We start from the raw sequence: 25,814 nt of genomic DNA, 5'->3' as shown, positions 1-25,814 counted from the left end.
TAGCCCAGTGGCCACTTCTGCATGGCCTGAAGCCCCAGGTAACTGGCCTAAACTGACTTTGCCCTAAACCCAGCTCTGGTTCTCTCTGTGACAGTGAAATGAGGAGGAAGCAGTGGGTAATTGTTAGTGATTTCTCTAAATGGTGTGCAGTCTGGTTAATATACCCTTTCCTAATACAGAAAATAATGTGGTGTTTTTGGAGAGAGGCAGTGAAAGAGTGAGCAAGCTGCAGAAGGGAAAAGGGGAGGGATGGCCGGCAACCGCAAAGGAGAGATGTGTGTAAGGAATGAGAAGCAGGGGGGAAACAGAGAGGGAATGACCCGGAGGGAGGTGGTGGGGGGAGAGTGCTCGGTTTTCTGTGTAATGTGCCCAGGAGATGTGCGAGTGGAAGGGTGTTGATAACTCCCTGATGTTAAAGCTCCAAACATCTAACAACTGATCTTTCTACTGGAAACATGGATACCAGCATTGATGAGTAAAGAGTTTAATGAATGATGATGAGTGCCCTGGGACAGTATCAGATCCTCAAGCTGGATCATTTACAAAAGGGGAAGAGCCCCCTGTTTGTGCTTAAAAAAAATAAAATAAAAATAAACTAGGGGGGGAAAAAACCAAAAGAAAAATCCTGTCAGGGAGGTATGAAAATTTAATCAACACCCAGCACTCTTCGCAGTTCTGTAGCAAGCACAAATCTTATTACCTATGCAGCTATTTCTGTCAGCTCCCAGCCTTTTCAGCAGCATGGCTGCCCAGAATGTGTGAGGATCCAGTTGCTGACTCTGTACCAGCCACAGAAGCAGCAGCAGCAGCTGTGGAAAACGAGAAGGAAATAGCGTGCATGTGTATGCATGTGTTGTGTGTGTGCGTGAACAGGAGAGGCATGTGTACATACACGGAGACTGCATACTGGTATGGCGTAAAGGGTTTACTGCAAGAACATGGGCTGATTGTGTGATTTGCCAGTAGCAAAGAAAAAGGGGTTGTGCACATTACACCAGTGCCAATAAAACCTTTACATCATATGCCATCATCACATGCTCTGTATATTCCCCACACCTTATTGGAATAGTGACAGTAGTATTGAGACGGAGGCTTCAAACGGAGGAGGACGCAGAATCTTTGTAGCCTTGCAAAGCTTGTTAGCGCCCAAGCCAGGGACGTACAGGCTCTGGTGGTAGAATTCCAGGGGGATACATTCGAGCTATAAATTTTGCATGTGTGTCTTGACGGAAGCTGAGTGGATTTTGTTCTGATTTGGCTTGTTTTTCAGATGTCATTGAGAGTGGAAAAGTAAACCAAGTGAAGGAGCAATTGGCCAAACAGTAGTAAAGTTGTAAATATTTTGTTTCTTTTTTTGACTTGTGTTTCCTCAGGTCAGGTGTCTCTCCGGTTTCTTTGCCTGATCTACAGTTTAGGAGGGTGGTGGGTGCTTGAGGCTTCTTACAGTGGGGTGGCTTTGAGCATGTGAGATGCTTATACTTGGTCTAAATGTGGAAGGACTTTTGCAAGCTCTGTCTTGAAGAAGTAAAATCTTTGTAACCTTCAAAACAGCAGAGCCAGTTTTCTGCACACTGATCCCAGTCTAGTGATTGAATTGAACTCATGCTGTCACTTTAAGCATGTTGAGTGTAAACCAACCCCTCAGTATTTTTCAGATTTGCAGAAACTTGGGCCTAGGTTGGGAAGTGAACCTTCATCTCTATAATGTTTTGAGCCAGAATCCTGGATCCACACATTGCCAAGCTTTAGCCTTCAGAGTATTCTCTAATGATTCACATGTGCCTGTACCTTGTTTATATTGGTGTTTATATTGTTTATATTACTTGCTAGGCTTACACAAAACACAGCAGATCCGTGCAAACACAGGGTGTCCCACAAATACAATGGTGTGCTACATAACAGAGCTGCCAAGGCAAAATACATGTATATCTTTTGCTGTTTGGTCTTTTCCTTGGAACATTATTGATCCTCTTTGTGAATCCATATTTAAACTGGTAGAGAAACCTTTAACATTTTTCTTCTTAAATGGCAGGTCGTTTTCTAAATAGATGCGCATCATCAGTGCATTACATTCATCCCCACTACCATTCCACTAACTCAATGTAGTGACATCAGGAATGAATATGGCTTGCTGTTGCTTAGACTGCCTTCCTTATACAGACAAGCTGCTGTTCCACAGGGCAGCAAGGAGGGGAGAAAGTAAGAATTTTTCTCTTGGTTCCTTTCTTACCCTTATATTTAACACTCAGCAAAGCCAGAGCCCTTAGTGTGTGCCAAATGTTCCCGCATTTTGCTGAAATGACACAGCAAGAAACAAACAATGTCTGCTGTATCCACACATTTAACAATATGCTCTGTTAAAAACTCCCTGCCAACACCCTCCCCCTTTACTCTCCAAGGCAAAGGTTTTTCTCCTAGACCTTCTGCTTTAAAAGCCTGAATAAACATTGGTATTTTAAGAAGAAAAGTGCTCTGACAGCGCACAAGAAACTTTGAATTGTTATAGCAGCTCCTTTGAGAGCATAATGGGAGGAGAGGGATGGCTCAGACCGGTCTGGCATCTGCTGCTCATCCTCTTTAAACACAGAGCTCTTAGCTTTGTTAGCAAGTTTAGTGTTTTTGGAATGTGTCACTGAAACTTTGCAAAACTGTTATTAAACCTCCCTTCTTATTACCATATCTTCTCACATTAAAGCACACATCTGTTTCCAAAAGTCAGCTTTTAGAAATTGGGAGTGTGCATTGTATGTGAGGAAATATGGTAAAAGCAGTTTCTGCCACTTACCTAGCAAAGAGTGAAAGCAGAGTCTGTCTGCAATCCATACCGGGCAGAACAGATAGGAATGATCTTTTTTCTTCATTCTGCCTTCTGAAAATAAGGCACATGTCTTATTCCAGGGTGCACTGTATGCAAGAAAATATGGTATTTCTATGTGTTATGGGCACGTGTGGATCCAGGATTTCCCAGAGTGGGGTACAGAAGCAGCAACCCATGCTGCAGAGGTTGTACGTACTACCTACTCCCTGCCTGCTGCAGCTGCACTGTCGGGGACTGGGCTTAGCTGGGCTGGAGACAGTGGCAGCAGCATGGAGGGAAGTAGTTTCTTCCAGCCTGCCCAGTCCCCTGGGTGTAGGCACAGGGAAGGGTAACCTCCTCCCACCCCTGCTGTGCTCTCTTCTCCCCTTTTGGTGCTCCCTCCTCCTCTGGGAATAGCAGCAGTGATGGGGGGAGGGAGGGGAAGGGTGTGTCTCTGAACAGGAAGGGGAAGGGAGCAGGGATTTTTACCTGCTTTAGGGAGTATAAAAACTCCCCGGAAACACCTGTGGTGTGCTCCAGTTCAAAAGGAGGGTGCAGCCATGCCACTTCATCCCCTCTGGATCTGTCCCTGATTATGGGAAATCTACACCAGGATCAGACGTTGTGGTAGGTGCTGTCCACAAGTAGTGAGAGATGGCCCTTGCCCCAAAGAAAATACAGTCCACCTATTCCAGAAAGAGCAAAGATGGGATAGAGGGGGTATTGTTATCTCTATATGAGAAATGAAGAATGGAGAGCTCAAAGCTTTGATTTAGGGAAGAGTGTCCAATCAGGACAGTACATAAGCATATGTCTTCCAGACTCAGGGCCTAAATGACTTGCCTAAGATCATACAGAGATGGACCCAAGTCTCTTGAGACTTAATACAGAGGCTCAACCACCAGACCATTGTCCCTCCCCCTACTGCAGATCAGTTAATTCTTTCCTCCCAAGATACTCAGCTGATATTTGATCATTTCTTGAACTTTTTTAGAAACCCCCCATTCAGGAGGTTTCTAAACATCCCAGACGTACAGCTTTATTTGTCTTGTAGCTTGTCTTATTTATACCTCTATTTGAGGAGGTTTCTAAATGTCTCAAACCTATAGCTCCATTTTTAGAGAGGCGGGCCTAAACCAACATGCTGGGTTTTCAGAACATTCAGAAATCTTGGGATGTCAGTGAGTGAGACTTCAGCTGCATCAAGCAGTACCTGGATCTGTGAATTTGTGATAGAACCTCTGTCGCTGGGACAGCACATATCTCATAAACCAGGAGCAAGTATGTACAAAGCGTTCTCCATCCAGGGCATCAGCCTATGGAATGATCTACTGGGGAGATCAGACCAATCCAGAGTCTGATTGTATTTAGGAAATGTTGCAAGGCTTTCTTCTTTGAGAAAGCCTTTCCATAATGATGCTAAAAGTTCAAACACCCCTTCTCTTCTGATTTTTTTCCTGACCCTATATTCCTGCTCCTTCTTCAAATACCCCAAGTAGCTGGATTTCTGTGAACCCATATTGCTAGAAAAGAGAGAGCACACGCCTCAGTCAGCACTTCCTGATGTTAAAGCTCCAAGCATCTAATGACTGAGCTTTCTACTGGAAACATGGATACCATCATTGCTGAGTAAAGAGTTTAATGAATGATGATGAGTTCAAAGGTCTGTACAAATAAAACATAATGAAAACCTCATCCTCCCAGCGGGGTACTTAAGTAAATATTTTTATCTCATGGGACTACTTTGGTTCAGGTGAGAATGCAGGAGAAGTCAGCATAAGAATAAGGATTAAAACTACAGAGCGGAGTTGTGCAAATCACTGATTCTTCCAAGCTGAAAATTGGAGGTGGGGGGGGAAGAGTTATTTTGGATTGATCCCAAATGATTTTTTTTTTACATTTCAGAATTAAAAAACTTAATTTGGATCACAATCAAATGTTTTGTTTTCATGTTGTTTTCAACATTTTAAACTATTTTTAATAAAGGCAAAGTACCCTTTTTTAACTAAAATTACAAATCAAACCACTTCATTTAGGAAGTGTCCAAGCAACACTTCAGCATTTTTTCATAATGTTTCCCCCTGCTTTTTTTAAGATGGAAACAATTCATTAGAATTGACCCCAATTTATAAACTATTTTGGTTGACCCCAAAATGCATTTTTGTCCCAATCAAAAAGGTTTTGGGACAAAATATTTTGTTCCTCTCTTCTCAGGAGTTCCTGGCTTTTGGCTGTGTATTGAAACCACCAGGGCCCGCTTTTTCCAAGTTTTCCTGTTACAATAAAAAAGACAGTAGGAGACAGGGAGCTGTGCTGAGGGAGGATGTTAACAATGGAGTCTATGGGGGCTTTCATGTGTGGGGTGTAACATTAACTCCTTTTTCAGCCCTGAAAATTAGAGCCAGGTGGAAATCTGAGCTAGCTGTATTTAAATCTGCTGAATCCCAGTTTTAGGCTCACTACAACCTCTGTTTTAGGGTTGCCAGGCTTTTGCATTACCCTAAGATCCATAACTTTGAGGAGTCAAGTCTGCAGGGAGTGGAGTGGAAGAGAGGGCTGCCATATGTTTTATACTATTTGGGGGGCAGGAGGGGAAGAGAGGACACAGTTGCATGTGACAGCAGCTAGAAAGAAGTTTGCTAGTTTCTTAACCAGTCACACCTGTCCCACGGGTGGGACACGAAGGTCGTGTAGGTGGGACTTCAACTCATTGCCCAATTGAAACAATCAGTTGTTTGCACTTCAAATAGATGAATCAACAGATATCTTGAACAGTGCAATTTTGTGGGGTTTTGTTTTTATAATGGTAAGACCAGGGTTTTTTGACAAAGTGGTTGGTGGGACATAAGGTGCAAAAGGCTGAGAACCACTATGAGTACCAGACCCAGACTATTTGGTATTACATTGTTCAAAATGTAGACAGAATCTGAAGCTATACTTATTTATTTAGGGTCATTTACCGCTTCTGAGGTCCCCAGAAATTTGTGCCTGTAGTGCCCCAACCCAGCCCCCTGCCTTTCACCAATTGCCAGCCACCTGGAAAAAAAATTGGACATGTCTTTTTCCAGAGCCAACACCATAGCAAAAACAGTGAGGTGGAAGGGTCTTCCTTCACTGCCAGAGAGTTTGCTGCCTCCATATCACTTCCAGCCCCTACCAGTATGAAACTTAAGTCCTAAACTCCGACCTTCTTGAATGGCAGAGGAATCTGCCTTTTTATATACAGTGGCTGAATGCAGGCTCAGGGAGAAAGGCAGAAACCCAGCAGCTGAGCACAGCATTGTTGGATGTAGGGCTTTTACTGAACACTTGCTCCTGAGTCTGCAGAGCAGTGTATGTGTTGTCTTAATTGTGTGATATCCATAAATGACCTTCATCCCACAGCTATATTTTCTTGTACCTCAGGGTTTGGTAAAGCAGCACTCCAGCCCTTGATCTGCAAAGGAAATGTACTAATTTCCTTATTAAGCTAATTTAGAAAAGAAAAGCATTTTCATTCAAACCTTGTACACTAACTGGATGGTTGATGGATACCAGGCACTGCCAGTCAGGAATACAGCATGGCCCCACATACGGGAGATCAAATTATAGCTATTAAAGTGAAGAAAATCATTTGTTACTTTGATGGAGAGTCTTTCAGCCTGTGACAAGGTCTTTAGGCGAGTTGGACATTCTAGGCAAACTGGTGATTTTTTGCTACAATGTGCAAGGCTTGCTGCTTCTCCTGCGTGGCTTTTGTATGTTTCTGTGTGCGCAATGGAATCTATACTGGATGGGTTCTCAATCCTTGTGAGGTGAGTGTCAAAATAGGCAAGGAGGAAGAGGTCTGGGGATGGAGCAGGAGGCGACTCTGCAAATGAGGATTCTAAAGATGGATCTCAGTTGCAGAATTCAGTTCTGGATCCCAGCTGTCCCCCACTGTGAGAGTGCTTTACCCAACAGGGACAGAAGTGTGATTGAAAAAGGTGGGAGTCCGGCTCCTCATCCTGGGGCTCTGGTGGTTTCCTTTCCAGTGTTCCAGCTGGAGCTGATCTCTAGAAGGTACCCTTTCTTTAAATTAGGCATCTGTACAAAACCCTCTGAACATTCAGGAAGACCAAAAGAATGATGTGGGTGTTGAGCAAGCAACTACTGGAAAGACCTGCCTTTCTCTGCTCCCTCAAACCTTCTTGTCAAAATTCATAAATGGGAAGGATGAAAGAGTCTTTCTCCACAGCTGGAGCCGTGATAAAAGGTTGAATCTCTTTGGTGGCCATCTTGTCTTAGTGAGTATCCTAAGAATTTTACTACTTACACTTTATATGAAACCATGTACTCCTGTCAGTGAGATGCATACTTTCACAGTTTTCAGGCACTTCCACCTGACTTTGCACTCACACTGTGGAGATGTCTGTCCGGCATATCCACGAATTGCTTAGTTAGGTGATCCTATAGTGTTTGGGAGAAATCCTCCGCCCTGTTTCTGAACCAGGTTTTGAAATTACTTCAGACAGAGACAGTCAGTGAGTGAGGTCGCCTTCTCAGGTCTGTAACTATTAGGCATGTGTGGATAATTGAATCTTCCATTCAGCTGCTAGACTCCCCTACTCTCCCCCTCCCTCAAATCACCCTGGGATGATACTTTGGCAGTGCACATACAGCCTTGGTTCCCGTCCCTGCCTATTGTCAGCAGTGGAAATGGAGAGTACCCCCAACTCCCTAGTATATATACCCAATAGCATTGTGCTTAGGGACCTCCTCTGAGAGGTATGGGCTCAGGAGGGGAGGTCCCCCCTATGCTGGATGATTGACCTAATCATGGAGTGGGACCCCTGATTCCTTTTTCAGAGCTACAGCTGCAATTTTTTTTCTAGCTGAAAGTATTCATTGAATTTGACTCAGATTCATGACTAATTACACGACAATCAATGCTGAATTTTTCACTGAATTTACTATTTGTCAAAAAAGTTTTACTCGGCTCAACTCACAGCGCAGGCAGGAATGAGTGGTGTGCTTATTTATGTGCATGTTTCCAAGCTGCGCTGGATGGACTTGTTATAGATTACTTACATATGGACTCCTAGCTTTATACTTAACATCTCCTGACAACCTGGGTCATCCCAGATGCCACCCAATGTGCGTAACTATTCATAACAGGATCTTGCAGGTGGATAGGGGACAGCTTTAATGCAGCACTTTTAATGAATCTCTGTGTGGGTGAGTCTGAGATTAAGTTGGAAATTCCTAAAGGTGTTGCCAGAGGAGCTTAATCTGGGATCTCTAGGATCCCACAAGACTTGTGCCAGCAAGAAGGGCTCCACAGGTAAAGCTGACATTTTTTCTGTGCAGATAAATACAGATGCACACAATTTAGGCTAAGTTTTTTTATGGATCCATTTTTCTCTGGCTCAGCACAGTCTAGTCCATGGGTAAGTCACAGATAAATGGTTACAGTAATGATTGCATATTACGCTAATCTAATTACGTGCCTTTTTTGATCTGGATGGGAGCAGAAATCACAGAGGCTATTTTCTAATGTGGATGAATGTAGACAGGGCACTCAGTTGAACCTGGAACATTACAGCTTGTGGAGACATTTGCTAAATTTTTGAAGGGGCTTTGTTGTTTTTTATGCTCAGAGAGTGTTTAGATTGTTGGCACTATAAGCAAGGACTGCTTTTCTGTTTTTATATGTGTGCGGTACTTACCATGATGAAACCTTGATTCCTGACCTGAATGTGGCCTTTTAGGTGTTATCACAATAAAAACAGTGCAGAAGGAAAGGAACAAAGACTTGCTGCAGAAGTGTCACATGTTGGCATTTATTTTTAGGGTAGAGAAGGGTTGTTGTCTTCCCCTTAGCAAATAAATCCCAAACTTTCCCATATATACAGACTGAGGGAGGGTGCATGTGGGCTGCAAAATGTGTACTTGCTTTGTATATATATAGATATAAATTTATTTAGATTTCTTAAACCTCAAGTGAAGCCTTTTTTGCTCACCAAGTACCTTTTACAGTTCTTTAAAAGTGCAATTACTATAGGAAGAAGCCAGCAGCAAACCCATAACCTATCACAATAGCAAACAGAACTGCACCGAGTTCATATAAATAAATCCCCACCTTTCCTAGACATCACCCCTCCCTCAGCAATTTCCTCCCCCAGAAACTCTATTAAAGAGTCTATCCTTGCCGTGAGTGCTGAAGGGCCCTTTTCAGATCAGGGGAGAAGTACATTGCAGAGAATGCCCTGCCAGCTGCCCCCTCTCCATTACACCATGGGGAAGCCTGCTCAAGCTCTTTCACGGATCTCAGCTATGGCAGCAGGACACAGAGAGGGAGGCAGTCTCTGGCCATTTATATGCCAAAACCTGTGCAAATGGAACAGAGAATAGTAACCACTGAAATCCAGTGCAAAAGTGGAGTTAACATTGGTGCTTGGGGTTTTATGGTGGCAAGATAAAAATGCCAACACAAATTAAATAACCTGGAAGGAGTCTGATTCTGAGAAGTGCTGAGCATCCATTGATGGCAATGAGAACTGCAGGGTGTGATATTAATCAGGGGCAAGACCATAAAGTGTATAAATGCCATTCTAAATAGGGTTCTGTGCTAGCTCAAGACTCTTTCTAGTCAGAGAGCAAGCTCATTTTATTTTAAATCAAAAGAGCTCTTTGGGGAAAAACAAGTTAAAGCCTAAAACTCCCTCATATTCACCAGGTCTTCAACTGAGTCCCCTCTGCTTCAGGCACCCTACTAACCAGTGCTCTTGCTGGGACCAAAGCCAGAGGTTCCTGGCTAAAGGGTCTTGTCCCTCTGCTCAGGGTCAGACCAATTGTCATATTCGGGATCAGGAAGGAATGTTACCCCATAGTCAGACTGGTACAGACTGTGAAGGTTTTTGCCTTCCTCTGTAGCAGGAGGTGTGGCCTTCTATCTAGAATCTCTTGAGCTTAATTAACAACTTTATATAGAAGCAGAACATTGGCTGCTGTGAATCCCCTGCTCTATCTGTGGCAGGTTAGGGTGTTATGTCTTGTGTTGTGTCAGGGTTGACAGTAGTTTGACAAAGAGTTTAGATTATGGATTGTATAGGATGGTTTGGACAAGAATGGGGGTTGGACAAGATGACTTCTGGAATTCCCTTCTAGCCCTACTTCTCTATGATTTCTATGACTGAACTGACAGCCGCAGTCTTAGGACTCTCCCAGACCACCAAATCCAAACCTCTTTCTTTGCAAATATATCACTGGTGTACAATAATTAATTATATTGTAACTCAGGCAGGGCTGTCCAACTTCCCTGCAGCCAGGTGCTGTCTGGCCTCCCTTGCCTCTCAGGCTGCATGGTCCCTGCCATACCCACCATGTGGGCAGAATCAGTGGTGTGCAGTCAGTCCCCAGCCCTGCAGCCAGCATTGTTGTCATGTGGCACATCCCTTCCAGGCCCTTCTCTGCTGCACAGCAATGGGAGAGGTGACTGCAAGGGCCTGTGGTCTGCATGCTAGGCCCTTGCAGGAGCCTGTAGACCACAGGCCTCCAGTTCAACAACCTTCTTGTAACTCAGATGAATACTTTGGACTCCACCAATATCAATGCGGAAATGCAGAGCCTGTCAAAACCTCATTAATAATAAGTCATGTGACATGGTTGACAGATGTCTTGGTTTTCTGTGGGGATGTGTTCTTAGTTGGGGAATTGTTTGTGTAAGAAATCTCCCTTTATCTTATCATATCCCTGTCCTTTGGCAACCAATCTTTCAACTAATGGGAGGCCCTGGTCTAGCAAAGGATTTACACACATGCATGGCTTTAAGCCTGTAACTATTCCCATGGGTTTCAATTGAATGATGCACTTAAATGCTTCCCTGGCTGAGGGCCAGATGGCTCACTCCTGCACACATATCCCTGATGGACTGAGCCCTTAGCTGTCCAAGGAGAGAAGCTGAGCTTGAGTTCTAAAGCAGCTGGAAATGGAACAGGGATGACCATCCTTAACTACCTGTTCTGGAGTGCCCTCTGGGGGCTGCTTATTTGGGACCACCATGGCTTTGTTAGGTCTCTGAGTATCACCAGAAACCAGCCCAAGCATTGCTTCTAGAGTGGAGCAGGGTGGAGCCCAGGCTCCTTCCACACTCCAAGGATTTTGGCCTTTTGGTCTCTCATCCTCCCTGGTTCTCCATGGCCCTGATTCAAGGAGAGAACATCCAGTTCCACTCCAAAGAGAGAGACTTCATGTCCTCTTGGAAAAACTCAGTGTAAGTCACAGTTCCAACCCGCACAGCACAGTAAAGCCATTTATTGGGACAAAGGCCATCCAGCCACAGGTTCTCTGTCTCCATCAAAGGGATTACACAGTCCCTCTGTCCCCAGTCCAGTCCACACAACCCTGAGCACCCCTCAAGATACTCACCTGCTCCCTTCCCAGTCTTCCTTAAGTTCCAAGAGCTCACGCACTTGTCTCAGTCCTTGACCCTTCTGGCTAGGAGCTGACAGGCTGCCTCCCCCTCAACCTGCTCTCTGATTGCCATATATAGTTCCTCTGGGCACCTTCTCTGTGTTGGGCATCGCACCTTTGTTGATATATCAACAAAGACATTCAAGATTGTAGATGCTGAAGGTCCCTCTTGCATGTAGCTAGCCGTGGCATTTAACCCTTCATTCTCTAGTCCATCACAGCACTATTCTGAAGCCCTGTCAGTTGTACAGATGACCATTTGCTATCTGGGAGTCATCATGATCATAACTGATGCTGAGCAGCTGACAGTCCATCAGGTGGTGGAAATATTGCAAGCTACATAATGCCCTAGAATTTTACTCACTCCTTTAAATTCTGTTTGGACTGGTTCAACCTTACTCAGTCCTTTTTATGGTGTCTGGGTTTCATTGTAGCGTCCTAAGAAAGGTGCATTCTCTGTGTGCATATTCACAGTGTAACTTTATGTCTCTTTCTAGCAATGGCAGTTCTCCTAGCCAGTCAGGTAGTAGGATGTGGTGTGGTTGAGCTGAATAGCTAGTTCTTTTGTATTTCACTTAGGGATTAACTAAATGCCCTTACATAAGTGTGCACCATGCATGAGTGCACTAGGCAGTTACTGAAGAGAGCTTTCAGCTCATGCATCAGAGTCCTTCTCATTGTTCCCAACTACCTCATCATTCCCTTGCTCTGTCTTATTCTCATTTAGAAACCTCACTTTTAGAAACCTCACTTCTACTCCATTGTCCCAACACGTTGTATGAAGTTTGTCTTAATCAGTGGAGAGGAGACATGTAGTAGAAAATCTGCTGCAACATCAGTGGAGAAGTCTATCTAAATCAACCCAGTGTAGGAAGGTTTAACTCATCCCTCCCTATCATTGTGGTGCAGAATAAACAAAAGGAACACACATATTGGTCTTGTTCCATGTAGCAGTGCTTGGTTGGACTTGCTTGGTTGCAGTTGTGGTTTTCACCTGTTTGTTGGAAACATGATGGATGCCATCTAAATTAAACTTTTGGGAGCAAAGATCATAGGAAGAAGAAAAGCTCATCTCTTATTCTGAAGGTGTTGAGGTCCAAGCCTTCTGGCATTGGGTGGAAGAGAATTCATAGTTGTTCTTCAGCTGGAGAAAGAGCCCCAATTTCTCACTTGAACTGTAGTCAGCTTCAGCCTCTTGGATAGACGTAGCTGTCGTGGTTGTGGGAAGTTTCTATCCCCTCTGCACACGGATTCAAATCTGTGGTCCTGCAGTGTTTCAGGCAGTGTTTGTTTTAGGCTGACAAGAAGACTTAAAAGTTTGGACTTGGTGAGTCGGTATTGCCAGTTCACCTGTCCTGTCAGAAGGAAGCTTGTTTGTTTTGTCCTGAAATTACTGCAGTGCTTACCACTACTGCCAGCTCCATCTCCTCTTCTTCTTGACTTCCTAGCCTTCCTGAGTGTCTAGCAGACATAGGCTCTCTCTAGCTGGTGTAGCCCATTGCATTTTTTCATCTTGGCTCTTGCTTGAAGAGCACTTCAAAATGCAGCTGGGGATGCTGCCTGCGATATGACTGGAGCATCCTTGCAAAGGCTCAAGAGAGACACATGAGGGAGCAGCAGAAGGAATGTAGAATGCTTGACAGCTTTGCTACTTCAGAGCATGCCCTGGGAAGGCCCTCCCCTGACAGGAGAGGACAGGCAGCAACCTGGGTGTTTCAGGTGGCTGATAATACTATAGAGAGCTTCTTATCACTAGGTCACTGAAGTGAGTCTGCCCCAGGTCTGTAGTGATGGAAGGTTACTACTGTACTTGCTACTCAGACTGTTTCATAGTCAGATGGATTATCTCTCTCATCCCTCTATCACATCTCTTAATGCTGAGTGGTACCCTCTGCTTTGGCATGGGTTATGATGAAGAACCTATGGAGACCTATCATGTTTACTGGTGCTCCCTCCTCGTCATGTTCAAGGCACATTGCCTGGAGTGGGCCAGGACTGAGGATGCTGCACTGTTGCTGCCTGTGCTCTGCTTGCTTGGCAGATAAATAAGGATTCCAGAGCTGTAAATCCAGTACTGCTGTTCTCCAATAAATTCACTTAAAAGCTTGAAGGAGGTAAAGCTGGAACCAGTCCATTTGACTCTGATCTGAAGCCTGCTGAATCCTTTTGGGTGAGTTTTTAAGCATATTCTACTCACAGGGCATGTCTACACATGCATTTAAGCACACCTAAATTTAATGTGCATTAGCTTAATGCACGTTAAGAGGGTTTAGGCAGGTGTCTACATGTGCAGGCATTAAAATGCTTTAACACTGTGTGTTGACTGGCTTGGGGCTAAAGTTATTCCCAAGTCAGTTGACACACAGTGTTAATGCACTTTAATGCATCTACATGTTCATTAATGTGCTTTAACTATTTGTGGCTAAATTTGATACTTGCATTTGCAGGTATCAAATTTAGGCAGAAATAGCCTAAATTTAATATTTTTAATGTGCATTAAGGGCAAATACGTGTAGACGTACATCCTTAATGTGCAATGATTTAGACTAATGTACATTGAAGTGTCATGTGTAGTCGCACACACAGAGTCTCAGTCCCAATCAGTTGTCTCCAAGATGTGGGTTATGTATTTACAAGAAGAGCCCAGAGGCCCTTGCTGAAATCGTAGTCCCATTGTGCCAGGTGTTACCCAAGCACAGAAGAAGAGACAGTCTCTTTCCCCCAGAGAGCTTATTGTGTAAATGGACAAGATAGGCAGAGAGTTGAAATGACTTGGCCCAAGATTACAGAGCAAGTGAGTGGTACAGTTGAGGCTAAAAACTCTGGATTCCCACACAGGTGGTACCCTGCTCACTACCTCATGCTGCCTTTTGCACTGAGCAATAGCCAGCTTCACTCTTAATGCACCCCAGGGGGAGGAGGGAAAGGTGCCTTCAATTTAACACCAAAGTTGATAGCAACATTCAGAATGAGTGACAGGGTCCTGACCTCAATCCAGAGGTCAGTTTCTCAAGCTTTGCCCCTCACATGTCTTTTTCCTGTGGAACGTTGCTGACCTGTGTTCTATCTGGGCATCAAAGCACTCAGAGAGGTGAACACCCAACTATTCTCTTGTTCAGCACATCTCAGAATCTGCACTTACCTGCAATTACCTCCTACCAGTCAAGGTGCACAATGGAGCTGCTGTCTGACTCATCCCAGATACTGCTTCTTAGATGGGGTCTCCATAGAAGACTGCCGAGTGCTTCGTAGGGTTCCATGCTGCTGCTATTCGTGTGAGGACCTCAGGCCCATTTCCTCAAAGAATATTTGAGAGGGAGGTCTGACACTGGGGTGGGGGCAGCTGGAGGTTGAGGCACTCACATTACAGTTTGGGAGTCTGTCAAGAGCTTTGCTGTGTAGGAGGAAGCAATGTGCTGCTCAGGAGGATGGCTGACTCCCCAGATGCATCTTTTGAGGTGGTCTACAGGTGGCGGAGGACACAGGAACATGTTGTGACATGGGGGACCCATGAAACAAGAGAGTTCACAAGGTGCAGAACCTTTCAGAGGCACCTGAGGACTAGCCGTGGAGTAGGAACTATGGAGTGTGGGAATCATGACTCTCATCCAGTTTTGGCCTGCTTGGGGCAGAGGCCTTTGGGAAGCTAGGAATGTGACTTCCACTCTTCAGGTGATTGAAGCACTGGGTTTCTTCTGCCACCTGTCTGTGATTCTGCTGCTTCCCTACTGGTTTGGAAAAGGCAGGAGAGACTCCTCTGCAGCCTTGCAGCAAGCTGCCAGTCCTCTCACCACCTGGGCTGTGTGGAGACGTGGGTTCTAATCACCCCCCATCCACCTCCTCTCCATCCATCCACCCATCCCTCCCTCATTCCCCTCTGGAGGATTAATGTGATAATTGCCATGTGTGACTGTTTACTTAAGGAGGGGGTGGCAACACCCCCAGCCGGGCAGGTTCATCAAAGAAAACATTGCCACTGCGTCACGGCTGAAATTGCTGGTAATTGAGAGCATTTTCCTGGTGCAGGTGTGCCGCCGCCCCCAAGCTGCTTTCACCGTCTGTCATGATCCCCCTCTTGCTTGTGTGTCACTCTCAGTAATTAGAGTCTGCAGGTGAGGAAAGCGAGGCAGAGACAACAAGAGAGGTGCACACAGAGCACCAGGGAGCCTCAGCAGGCTGGTTCCAGGCCAGCAGTGTTGCCTTTGATGAAAGTAGGGAGTGGGTTATGCTACTTTCTAAAGAGCTGAGCCTTTGTGGCAGAAGAAGGCTGGGCCTCTGGCTGGGAGAAGAAACTTGTTCTTATTCAATGGCACATTACTGAAGCAAAACACTGCAAAACTTGGAGCAGTGGGGACTCAGGCCCTGGAGGATGCTGCCTGGGTGAGCTGTGTAGTATCATCTGCCTCTCGTTTTCAAGTGCTCAGCATCAGAGTCTGTTCTGGTCCGATTGCAGGAGCCTCTTTAAAGCCTCATTTCAATCTCTCTCAAAAGCAGTCAGTGCATTGGAGTCTCTTCCACTAAAAATGTTTGGGAAGCAACAAAGGAGTGTGGGGTGCAGAAACCGACTAACCAGTTTCCCTTATAAAGGGCTGGAGCTGGCAACTTCTTATCTCACTGGAGGGTTTTCTCCCTTTCCTTGGCCATTTTTTCCCCACTTTTCCAATCTTTGGAGGTTACTTTTCTTTAAGAGCCTTGAATTGGCTCCTGCATTGGGCAATCTGGAGAGGCAATGCTGATGACTCAGATGAAGATGAGAGCTTAATTAGCGTTAGGGAAAAAAAGAGTCTTTCATTCCAACAAGATTGATGCCACCTCCCCCAGACAGTCACGTTCTGCTGCATCACTGTTCAGGCCAGCGTCATGTGCAGATTACCTGACAGGAGAGGACAAATGGGGACTGGGAAACTGCTGGAAGGTGGAGAGGGGCAGTACTTTATTAAAAGGTTTGGTGAATAATTGCAGTGTGATATTGAGCAAAGCTCGCCAGAAGGCTTTTAAGCTGTCATGCTTTACCCTGCAGTTAGAGCTCTCCCTGGTGCTGGCTTCTTCCCTTTTCGTTTTTCTGATTTTCAGCAGTGATGGAATAATTCAGCATGGGTGACACGTTATTAGTGATGACACCATCAGACTAGACGTGTGCTTGGAAAAAGCTGAGCTGGAAGGACAAAAGGTTGGCAGCCTCTTGTCGAGACACCAGCTTCATTGCACAAAATGCTCCCCATAAATCTTTCCCCTCCCAGTCTGCAGCACCTTTCACAGATGCACCCTTTATTTATTTCATGGTATGGTGTAGGTGTGAATTCAGGGAGCCCTGAAGTGATGACCTGCTAAGGACCAGAATAGAGGCAATTCTAGTGTTCTGCTTTACACAAGGACTGGAAAACTTGCAGCTTCCCTATGTCCTGGCCTACAGCTCCCTCACTAGTAATAGCGATGGGTCTGAGGAGAATGGAATTGCCTTCTAAGTTCAAGGGAAGTTTGATCTAGAATATTGTTTTAGCATCATGCATTTTACAGACTTATAATGTGAAACCTGGCTTCCTCCATCAGGTGACTGGTTCTGCTCTCTGATATCCTCTAGAGCATTGATTCTCAGCCAGGGTGCTAGGGCACCCTGGGATGCTATGATACCTTCTGAAGGGTGCTGCAAGGTGTGGGGAGATAAGGAGGTGTGAAGTGATAAATGCAGACTGAGTCTTGTTCCTGCCTCCACTGCCGAACCCCTCGGCAAGGAGGCAAGAGCTGTAAAAAAAAATAAATAAATAAAAAATAGTTTTTGAACTATGGTACTGCTTAATTCACAAAAGTTACGTAGGGTCTAATGAGGGATGCCTCAAGTCTAAACAGTTTGAGAACCACTGCTCTAGTGGGAGACAGCTACAGATTTGGCTGTAGTAATGTGGGGATGACGGAAGGAAATACTGGTATGTCCTCTCCCACTCACTTTGGCAGTGTCATTGCCCCCACTGTGGCTTAGCTGTAGAGGAACTCAGGGAAGGAAACAGGACTTGTGCCCACTTATATTCAGCACTGAGTGACATGTCCAGAATACAGGCTCTGTGTGGAGGATGATTCTAGCTTGAAAACTGCACTGTGGAAGTGGTGGAGGAAGAAAGGGGAAGTGAAGGTGGGACACTTTGGCTTGGGCTTGCCTCTTCAAATCCTGGGCTGGACAGAGTGAGGAGTCTGGTCTAACTGATGAGTGTTACTGTGGTATGAATCTAGGAGTGAATTAATTCCCCTGTGGTGACTGGCTGAGCCAAGTGCTCTCTGAGGCTGCTGCTGTGATAGACAGAGGTTTGAGGTGGTGGAGTGGAGAAACAGCTCCACAGTGGAGACTCTGATTGTGTTCAATTTGCAGGCTGACCTTGGTTTAACGCATGTCACCCACCCACTGAGCACTTTGATACCATTTTCAGGCATGCGGTTCTGTGTCAGGAGCTGTGGATGTACAGGCATGGGTGGATCCAGATTGGGGGTGTAGCCGCATCCTCTTCAGGGATGAGGCTCATTGCATATGTGCTACACAGCTGAAGGGGATGTGGCTGTAGCGCCTCATTGTGATGCTGGATGCTGGTGAGACCCTCGGCAGTTCCAGCTGCAAGCTCTGCATGTGATCTCTGATCTCACTGATGTGGGGTCTGCCCAGAGTTTCTGCTTCCAGAGCCTGCTGCCATTTGCTCTTCCCCCCTGCCCCTCCAAACTTTGCAGCAGGGAGAGAAGGAGACAGGATGAGTAGCTGCAGCATGGAGCCTTAGGCGCTGTGTGAAAGTGGGGGTTACATCACTGTTGGCTGCTCTTCCCCTCCTTTCCCCTGCTGCTGAATTACAGGGGGTGGTGGCACCACCATGGCACCCCAGCATGTAGGCTGCCAATGTGTTCCAGTTATTTTGCCTGAGCTTCATCAGCGTGGCACAGTGTCCAAGAAGCCATGTACCTGAGGGCCAGGTCTTTTAGGTTCTCTACCGCTCCCTCATTCACAGCCACCAGCTCCTTCCCTCAGATCCCAGCCCAGCTCAGTAGCCAACCTACCAGTTTTTACTTTTCCAGCCCCTTAGGTTTAGCTCCAGGTTTCTTCTCAATCTTTTCCTTATTCTGGCCCAGCTTTGACCCCATGCCACCCTCATTCTTGGTCCAGGTCACTGCTGAATTTCCCCTGGGAACTATCCAGGCAGCTACCTCCCTGGCCTCATTTCTTCCCCTTAGGCCTTGCTCTAGCTACACCTCTGTAGATACCACTGAATCCCCAGCCTCTGCCTATATTTGTTATGTAGTGCTAGCATGACAGCTCCAAACTACACTTTATTAAGGAAAGACTGACAAGTGGGTCCTCTTTGGGGCATAGCAGTAGGATCTGAACAGGTCTGTGCATATAGTTGCCTCTGCCCAAGCTAATGCTAAGCTAGTTCTCCCTCTCTGGCTTCAAGATGCAGTACAGGAGAACATGTACTTTTGAGTTATCTGTCACAGGGAGAGTACAGAACATGATAGGCAGAGAGGAGCCTGGGCAAAAAGCTCTCTGCCTGACCAGTGATGGGTATGAAATAGCAAATTGAATGAACTATGTAGCAAAAACAAAAGGAAAAGAAAGAATAGAGTGTTATTGCACTTGTGCAAAGTGAAGAATCCTGCAGCAGTCCCTGAGGCTATGAAATAGCAGGGGATTTACCAACCTGAGCCCCTTGTGGTCGCACACAGGTTGAATATAAGGTAACTCTTTTTCTCTCTTTCAGACCAATGATGCCTTAGGAGCCACCTGGAACTGGCTGTACTTCATCCCCCTCATCATCATCGGATCCTTCTTTGTTCTCAACCTTGTCTTGGGAGTGCTTTCTGGGTAAGCAAGACATTTTCCAATTCTTTTGGGTTTCCGTTAATCCTCCTAAATGCCTGCTTGACTGCTGGTGGCCCTTGGATTAGGCTTATGGCATGTGGGTGCGTCTCTGTACAGCCTTCTCTGTAGTGGGTTATCCTGAATGAGGCTTGGGCTGCAATAGCTTCGATCTCACTCGCAGCCATCTCCTCCATCGTGCCCTATGAGGCTTCCTACTCAGTTCTGCCACTGCTGTTGGAGTATGGAGGGCCACCTTGATGCAGCTGTATTAGTGAGACTCGCATGTCTCTGTTCTCCTGACACTTCCCAGCCCTTTGATTTGATCACATTACTGCTCCTACTGCCTGAGCCTAGTGCTGTATTTGTGGACCTGACACCCTATTGCTCTGGGCAGGGAGTTTTTGTGCTGATGCAGCAGTCATCAGAGTGTTAAGCAGCATTTGCTCTTTGAGTTCGAGCATGGGCAACTGGTGCCTCTGACCTGGAGGGTCCCCCAGTGGCCGATTGCCGACCCTGGAAGTGCTGGTGGCAAAACTGGAAGTGCCACCGATACTTCTCTTGGTGCCCCCACTCCTTGGCCAGTGAGAGCCAATCTTGGGTGGGGCATGTACACCCCCCCCATGTGCTCCCTACGCGTCACTGATGAGTTCCAGCATCTAGAAGGCTATGCGTCTTGCTGGAGGGTTCTGGGCTGTGTCCCACCATCTCCATGTCTTTGGTATGGTATTAAGGCTCAGACCAGTTCCAGCCTTTCTGAATCAGCTACACTGTGCTAAGCAATGAGGTCAGAATTTAGCAGGCTTTACCCTTGAGCTCCCTCATTTCTCATCCTTCTAGCCAGTGCCGTGTCACTGTGTGATGTTTTGTGTTGGGATATGAAGACATTTCAAGTCACTGTGACAGGCAGCTGTCTCACTGTGACCCACTGGTGAAGGATGTTTCATAAATTCCACTCTTCCAACTCACAGAAATGAATTCTTAGAGCCCCCAACTACTGAGACATGGGTCTTTCATTTAAGCCTTGGAGGTTCCCAGTTCAATTCTCCATGCGTTGGCCAAAACACGGTTGCCACATAAGTACAACAGGAGAATGAAGGGTCATTGTGCAGAATTGCTAGACAGAGCTCCTCCAGTTCAGTGATTTGTAGCAAAATTAGTGCTTTTTTCACCAACATACTCATATGCAGCACATCCTTTGGTCCTTTGACTTATTGAGAAGATGCCTGCCTCCCATCTCCATCTTCCTTCCCTCCCCACCCCAGCTTTTCATTTCCCCCATCTGAACCTGGAGAGCTGGTAAAACACAGCTGGGAAGCACAGTAAAAAAAGCGGGGCTTTTTCAGTGGCTGGTTTGATCTAGCTGCAATGCTGAAGACTCTACTAAAGCCAGGGGCGCAGAGAGCTCACAGTACAGCAGCGATAGATGCCTCATTAGCTTTTTGAGAAGACTCTGAAACTGAAGCAGCTAGGAACAGCTGGTGTGTAGGTACATCCTACAGTGGAAAGTGTCTGGGTATGGAGCAGGGATAGCAGGAGGCTGAATTGTAATGGTCCCTACTCACATGTACTTCCTACATAATTTCCCTGTGAGTGACCAGCATGCTGTGGAGCAGAGGAGCAAGTGCAGAAAGGGGCTGAAGTCTGTGTTTTAGGTAGCCTAAATGCAAAAGCTACGCATGAAAATCTTTTGGATATTTAGGTTCCTGGGGGAACAGAGGCAGTAGAGGACATGTCATGGTGTAGAGTTTGGGGCTCAAGTATGGGGTGGGTGTTTTGAGGTATAGGGAGTTGACACAGGGAGTGTATATGAACAAGTGAAAAAATATGCTGTATTAATGGGAGAGGGGATTTACTATGACTTAGCTGCTCTGTGGTAACTGCTTATGTGCATGTTCTGGCCCTGTAGTGAGCAGAGGTTAAATGCAGCATTTTACCCTAAACTACTGTGGTTTAATTTTTACTTACCATGGGGTAAGAATGGGTACACAGGCAGCTGCCACAGAGCAGATGACATACAGTAAGACCCTGTCATTTATTCATTTGGCTCTACTTGGGGAGCGTGTTTGTGAGTCGTACATAGAAGGTATACAGAGCATAGAAGTAAAATGTGTGGGAGTCATAGTGCATGCTTGCCCATTGGTTAGGGAGAGTAGGATGTAGAGCATGGCTATGATGTGTGTGTGTGTGTGTGTGTGTGTGTGACAGAGAGAGATAGTGAGTATGTGCATGATGCAGCTATGGTACGTGTGTCTGCATTGTGTGAGAGAATAGTGAGAGTGGCTACAGAACAAGTGTAATGTGTTTGGGGCATGGCTGTGCTGGGTGTGTGACTGTAGGGTGTGGCTGTTGGGCGAATGTGGTCATAGACTGTTCATGTGGGCAACAGCATTGTAACTGTTTTACTTGCCCCAGAGGAAATGAGAGTTTAATTCAGACCATTAGCTTGGGCTTGAAGAGAGGCAGAGCTTCTTGTCTCCATGGCAATGAACCATGGCTGCATCAGCATGTCCTGAAAATACTGTCAGAGACTTAGAGTGCAAGATGAGCAAAGAGAGAACAATCCCAACGAGACCACCTGCACCCCAAACCACCCTGAAGTCAAGGTCTGTTTCCTTCTTTCCAAAGGCTTGGGTGGAAGGAGTGGATTTGGGCTGTCTGAAAGGTAGTCCTTAGGGGAGGTCACAGATTGTATTCCACAAACTAATCTTCCAGTCTTGTAAAGTGTGGAGAGCTCTGTACAGGTTTCAGGCCTTCATGTTGGTGTGCATTCTGCATTGTGACAAAGAATGACACCATGAGGACAATAGTAGTTTGAAACTACACGTGCTGGCAATTGAATGGATGCTGCCTTTCTGGTTCCTCTGATAGTCTAGGTTAGAAAGGGCTATTTTCTCTTTTTACTTACATAAGCAGTAGCGTAACTAGGGGTAGGCAAGTGGGGCAGCAGCCCCAGGTGCCAGAGTGGCGGCCCCTGAGGAGGCCACACTGCAATGCAACAACCCACATCTGTGACTGAGAAGCTCAGGGTGTGGCAGCAGCAGCAGCCTGTGCTGTGGCAGCAGTGACAACAGCCCATATGCAGGGAAGTAAAACATGCTCCTCTGCTCTCCAGTTCCCAGCACCCCTTGCACACAGGACGCCAACATTCCTAGTTACACCTCTGCAAATAACACATCCAAGAGCTGGAGAAGGAACGAGTTATGACAAGGAGCCCACTGGAATGTCAGTATTACTTTGCTACACATGTAATTAGCACTGTCCTGTACCATCACTTGTTACCTCTGATCATGAGTGAGACACCGTGAACTGCTATAAAAGCAGCTTTGGAAAGACAAATATCTGCTTATGGATCAATTGAAATAGCTTTTATACCATCTGACTATTCTGTAGGTTGTAGGTGTCATCTAGTAGTTGATGAGGTCAAACCAAGATATTTATTCCTTCTAGCTTTAACATCTGGCTTTCATATGAATCTTATCCATGTCACTGAAGATGTTCTGAAGTAACCATAAAGGGAATTAACCATAGCAGCCAGACCAACATCAAGTCTAGTTAGTATCTCTTCACGTTTCAGTTACTAATGGTAATCTTCTACATCTCCTTGTAATGGACTTGGGCACTAGCTACAGGGGGAGAGGATATGGTGTGGGGGGACGGGGCAGAGTTTGAGCCACAGCTGGGTAATTGACTCCACTTCCCAACCTGATAGGTTGACAGAGCCAGCAGGATCGGAGAAGGGGCAACCAATAGCCTGCAGTTCTACCTAGATCCTCACTGCCTTCAAGCCCTGGTTTCCCAGCTCCAGCCATTGTTTCTGCTTCATCTAAGCCTCCATGGGAATGCTTGTAGATGTGTGGGGAGGTTGCTCTGACAGGCTGTAATTACAGCCTGTCAGAGCAGACTCAATTAATCGAGTCTACGGGAGCATGCTAATTAGCGCACTCCAGCAGCCTCCATGTCTTGTGTATTTCAAAATGGTGGTGGGGGCGCTTTAATGAAAGCTCCCTGATCAAGCTCCTCACTGCCATTTTGAAGCATGGAGATGCTCATACATTTTGAAGCAGGTGCTTCAATTAGAGTGGCACTTGGTGCTGCTCTAATTAAAGCATCTCCCAGCCCCCCCAGCCCTGGAGCACATGTAAAAACACCCCCAGTTTCTGCCCTCAGTTCTGTCTTAGCTTTCTCTCCAGTCCCTGCTTTGGTCTGTGTCCCAGCCTTGTTCCTTGTCCCTGTTCTGTTCCTGACCAGCTGCCCCTAAAATCTTGCATGTCCCTTGGTCTTTGATGCTGTCTTGACTTTGAATTTGGATCTTGGTTCCCAGCCTGGTCTCTGGTTTGGATGCACCAGAACTTGTTCCCCTGGCTCAGTCTTTGACTCTGGTCCGTCTTCCAGCTCTGACTCAAATGCTTGCTCTATCCATTCATCCACTGGCTTGCCTATGGCTTGGTCATCAGAATTTGAACAGCCACAGGGGAAAACAGAGCTAAGAACTTGCAGTAGATCCCACATGACCAAGTACTCACTGGCCAGTCTGTATGAAACCCTCAGCCCAGATGAGTGTTCTGCAGGAACAGACTACAGCCTTGCAGGCCCAGATGAGTCTATCACAAGGACTAGTTGCTTGTGGTGCCCACACCATCACTTCCAGTTTCCAAGCCCCAGTGTCAGGTCTTCACGAACCAAAGGTTCTGTTGCCAAATAAGTTTGATGGCTCTTGCCACCAGTTTCAGGGGTTCTTGAACCAATGACCTCTCCTTTTCCTGATGCAACCCTGGATGTACAGCACCAGTTCTGTGCAGATGGGGCTCATTGTTAATTTAGTGACTGACAAAGCCCTATTCAGGGCATTCCCATTGTTAGAAAACAGTAGCCTTCTCTTGAGCTGATTTGAGGACTTTGCCTGGCTCTGACAGAGGCCTCTAGTGACTTCTGTTGGAGATCATCTGCATATTTAATAAGCATACTCTCTATTCTATCATCCAAATCATTAGTGAAAATATTGAATAGTCCTGGGATTGACCCCTGCAGAACATGAGAGTTTGTAGTGCCTGTGTCTGTCCATGTCCAGGAGGCAAGATCTAAAGCTGGGAATGCCAACCTCCTTCACTTATCTTGATTTCAGGTGTGATCTTGGTGACCAGGCTGTTGGTGGGGGTGACTTTCTATGTGAAGGGAAGAAAGGCCTGTAGAGTGTAACTTGCTGCCTCTAATAACAGGAGAGAGGTAGCTTCTCTTTTCCTACTCTGTGGCAGTGCTGGAGGGTTGTGAACGTTTTGGCTTGAATTTGTCTATATTAAACTGCATTTTCACCATTGCTGTTTACACTTTCTTCCTCCCCCTGTGTTCGTCATAGGTCATTCAAGAGCCATGGCAATCTATGTGAGCAGTGGGGTAGAGGGGTGGGTTTTAATGTTAGTGCAATATTAGTGGCAGTCCAGGAGAGTGACTGAATTGCTTCATTGACTCTTCTATTCCATGACCTCTTGATGGGAAGAGTTTTCTATAACTAATTCTGGAATCTGGCCAGACCAAAAGGGTTTTTTTTGTGGGGGATTTCTCATTTCCTTGCCATAGGGGCATATCGTGTTTCTTCATGGAGGAGGAAGTTGTGTAACTGGAGCGCATAGTTGTTGCAATATTTTTGTGCAGGCTCAGCCTGAGGATTTGGATCAGGATACAACAAAGTGTATGTATTGTCTTAGACCTCCCTGTAAGGAGCTTAGGTTGGAGGTTTGGAGCTAACTTATTGCAGCATATGTGTATGTTTTAAGTTTTCAAAAATAATGGGTCTGGTGAATTTAGACTCAGCTTCAGATTGATTACCTGAGTACTTCTTCTTAGATGTTGTCAAACTTAGGAGTTTGGCATATGGTCCCATGAAGGTATTTCATGGGACCAAAAACACTAGTGTTTTTGAGTGAAAGTGACTGTGGGTGCTGCACTCAATGCTGCTGATGTGAGATAGGCAGGCGTTGAAGATGTGTAATGAATTAGGTCCCTTCAGGGACTTATGTGGAGTTTAGGCATCTCACTGCAACCAGTCTGCTTTGCAATGGATCTTAGGTGTCAGTTAGGTGCCCAGAGTGCGTTGCTTCTGAGCATCCCCAGAAATCCAAGTGCAGGCACTTGGGGATCTTTGGAGTCCAACATGGAGGCACCGAATGAGCATAGGTGCCCAGAGTGTTTTCTAGCTTGTGGAACAAGACTAATCTGGATTGTTCTTTGGAATTTGGATCCCTAAATTCCACATAAATGCCATTTAGATGCCTAGTAAACCTGTCTGGATCTGGTCCTTAATCATCATGTTTAAGAGTTCTTCTGGGAGGCCTTTAATGTGCAGAGATCTATAGATTTCCCAGATAAGCCTTACCTCTGGATTCACAGATTAAGTGGATTCATGAAAATAAATTTGTTTTCAATGAGAATCTGAGTCCAGGAGGGCATCAAATGTTTATTCTGCCCCTACATTTGGCTTTGCTCGGCTCTGGAGATGTGATAAATATTTGACGATTCTGGACAGATTAGAAAGTGTGAACCAACATTGATACAGCAGTGTCAGCCAGCCCAATGCTTGTGATACAAGCAACACACCAACAATAAGATCATGTGGGATTTTTGGTGTTTATGTATTCTGGGCCCATTTGAGATAGCTCTTTGCTGACTGTCCTGAATTGGATGTAGTTGTCTAGGGATCTTCCCAGACCATGGTTGACACCTCCCTGTTTGTTTATCCCTATTAAGATTTTCATT

At 45.8% G+C, this 25,814-nt stretch overlaps 1 protein-coding gene across 4 annotated transcripts in view; it reads left to right on the top strand.

The window, feature by feature from the left end:
• CACNA1E (calcium voltage-gated channel subunit alpha1 E) overlaps positions 1–25,814 on the top strand; it is a 312,745-nt gene that overhangs the window by 101,059 nt on the left and 185,872 nt on the right. For all 4 annotated transcript variants that reach the window (XM_019501773.1, XM_019501772.1, XM_019501771.1 and 1 more), the window contains one exon: positions 18,964–19,067. In XM_019501773.1, coding sequence (XP_019357318.1) covers positions 18,964–19,067 — 104 coding nt within the window. The remainder of the gene's footprint in view (positions 1–18,963; positions 19,068–25,814) is intronic.

This window comes from Gavialis gangeticus, unplaced genomic scaffold (assembly GCF_001723915.1).
Source record: "Gavialis gangeticus isolate Ggan-Ray unplaced genomic scaffold, GavGan_comp1, whole genome shotgun sequence".
Lineage (NCBI taxonomy): Eukaryota > Metazoa > Chordata > Crocodylia > Gavialidae > Gavialis > Gavialis gangeticus.
Note: the sequence above shows the minus strand (reverse complement) of the source record. Positions and strands in the feature narration are given on the sequence as shown.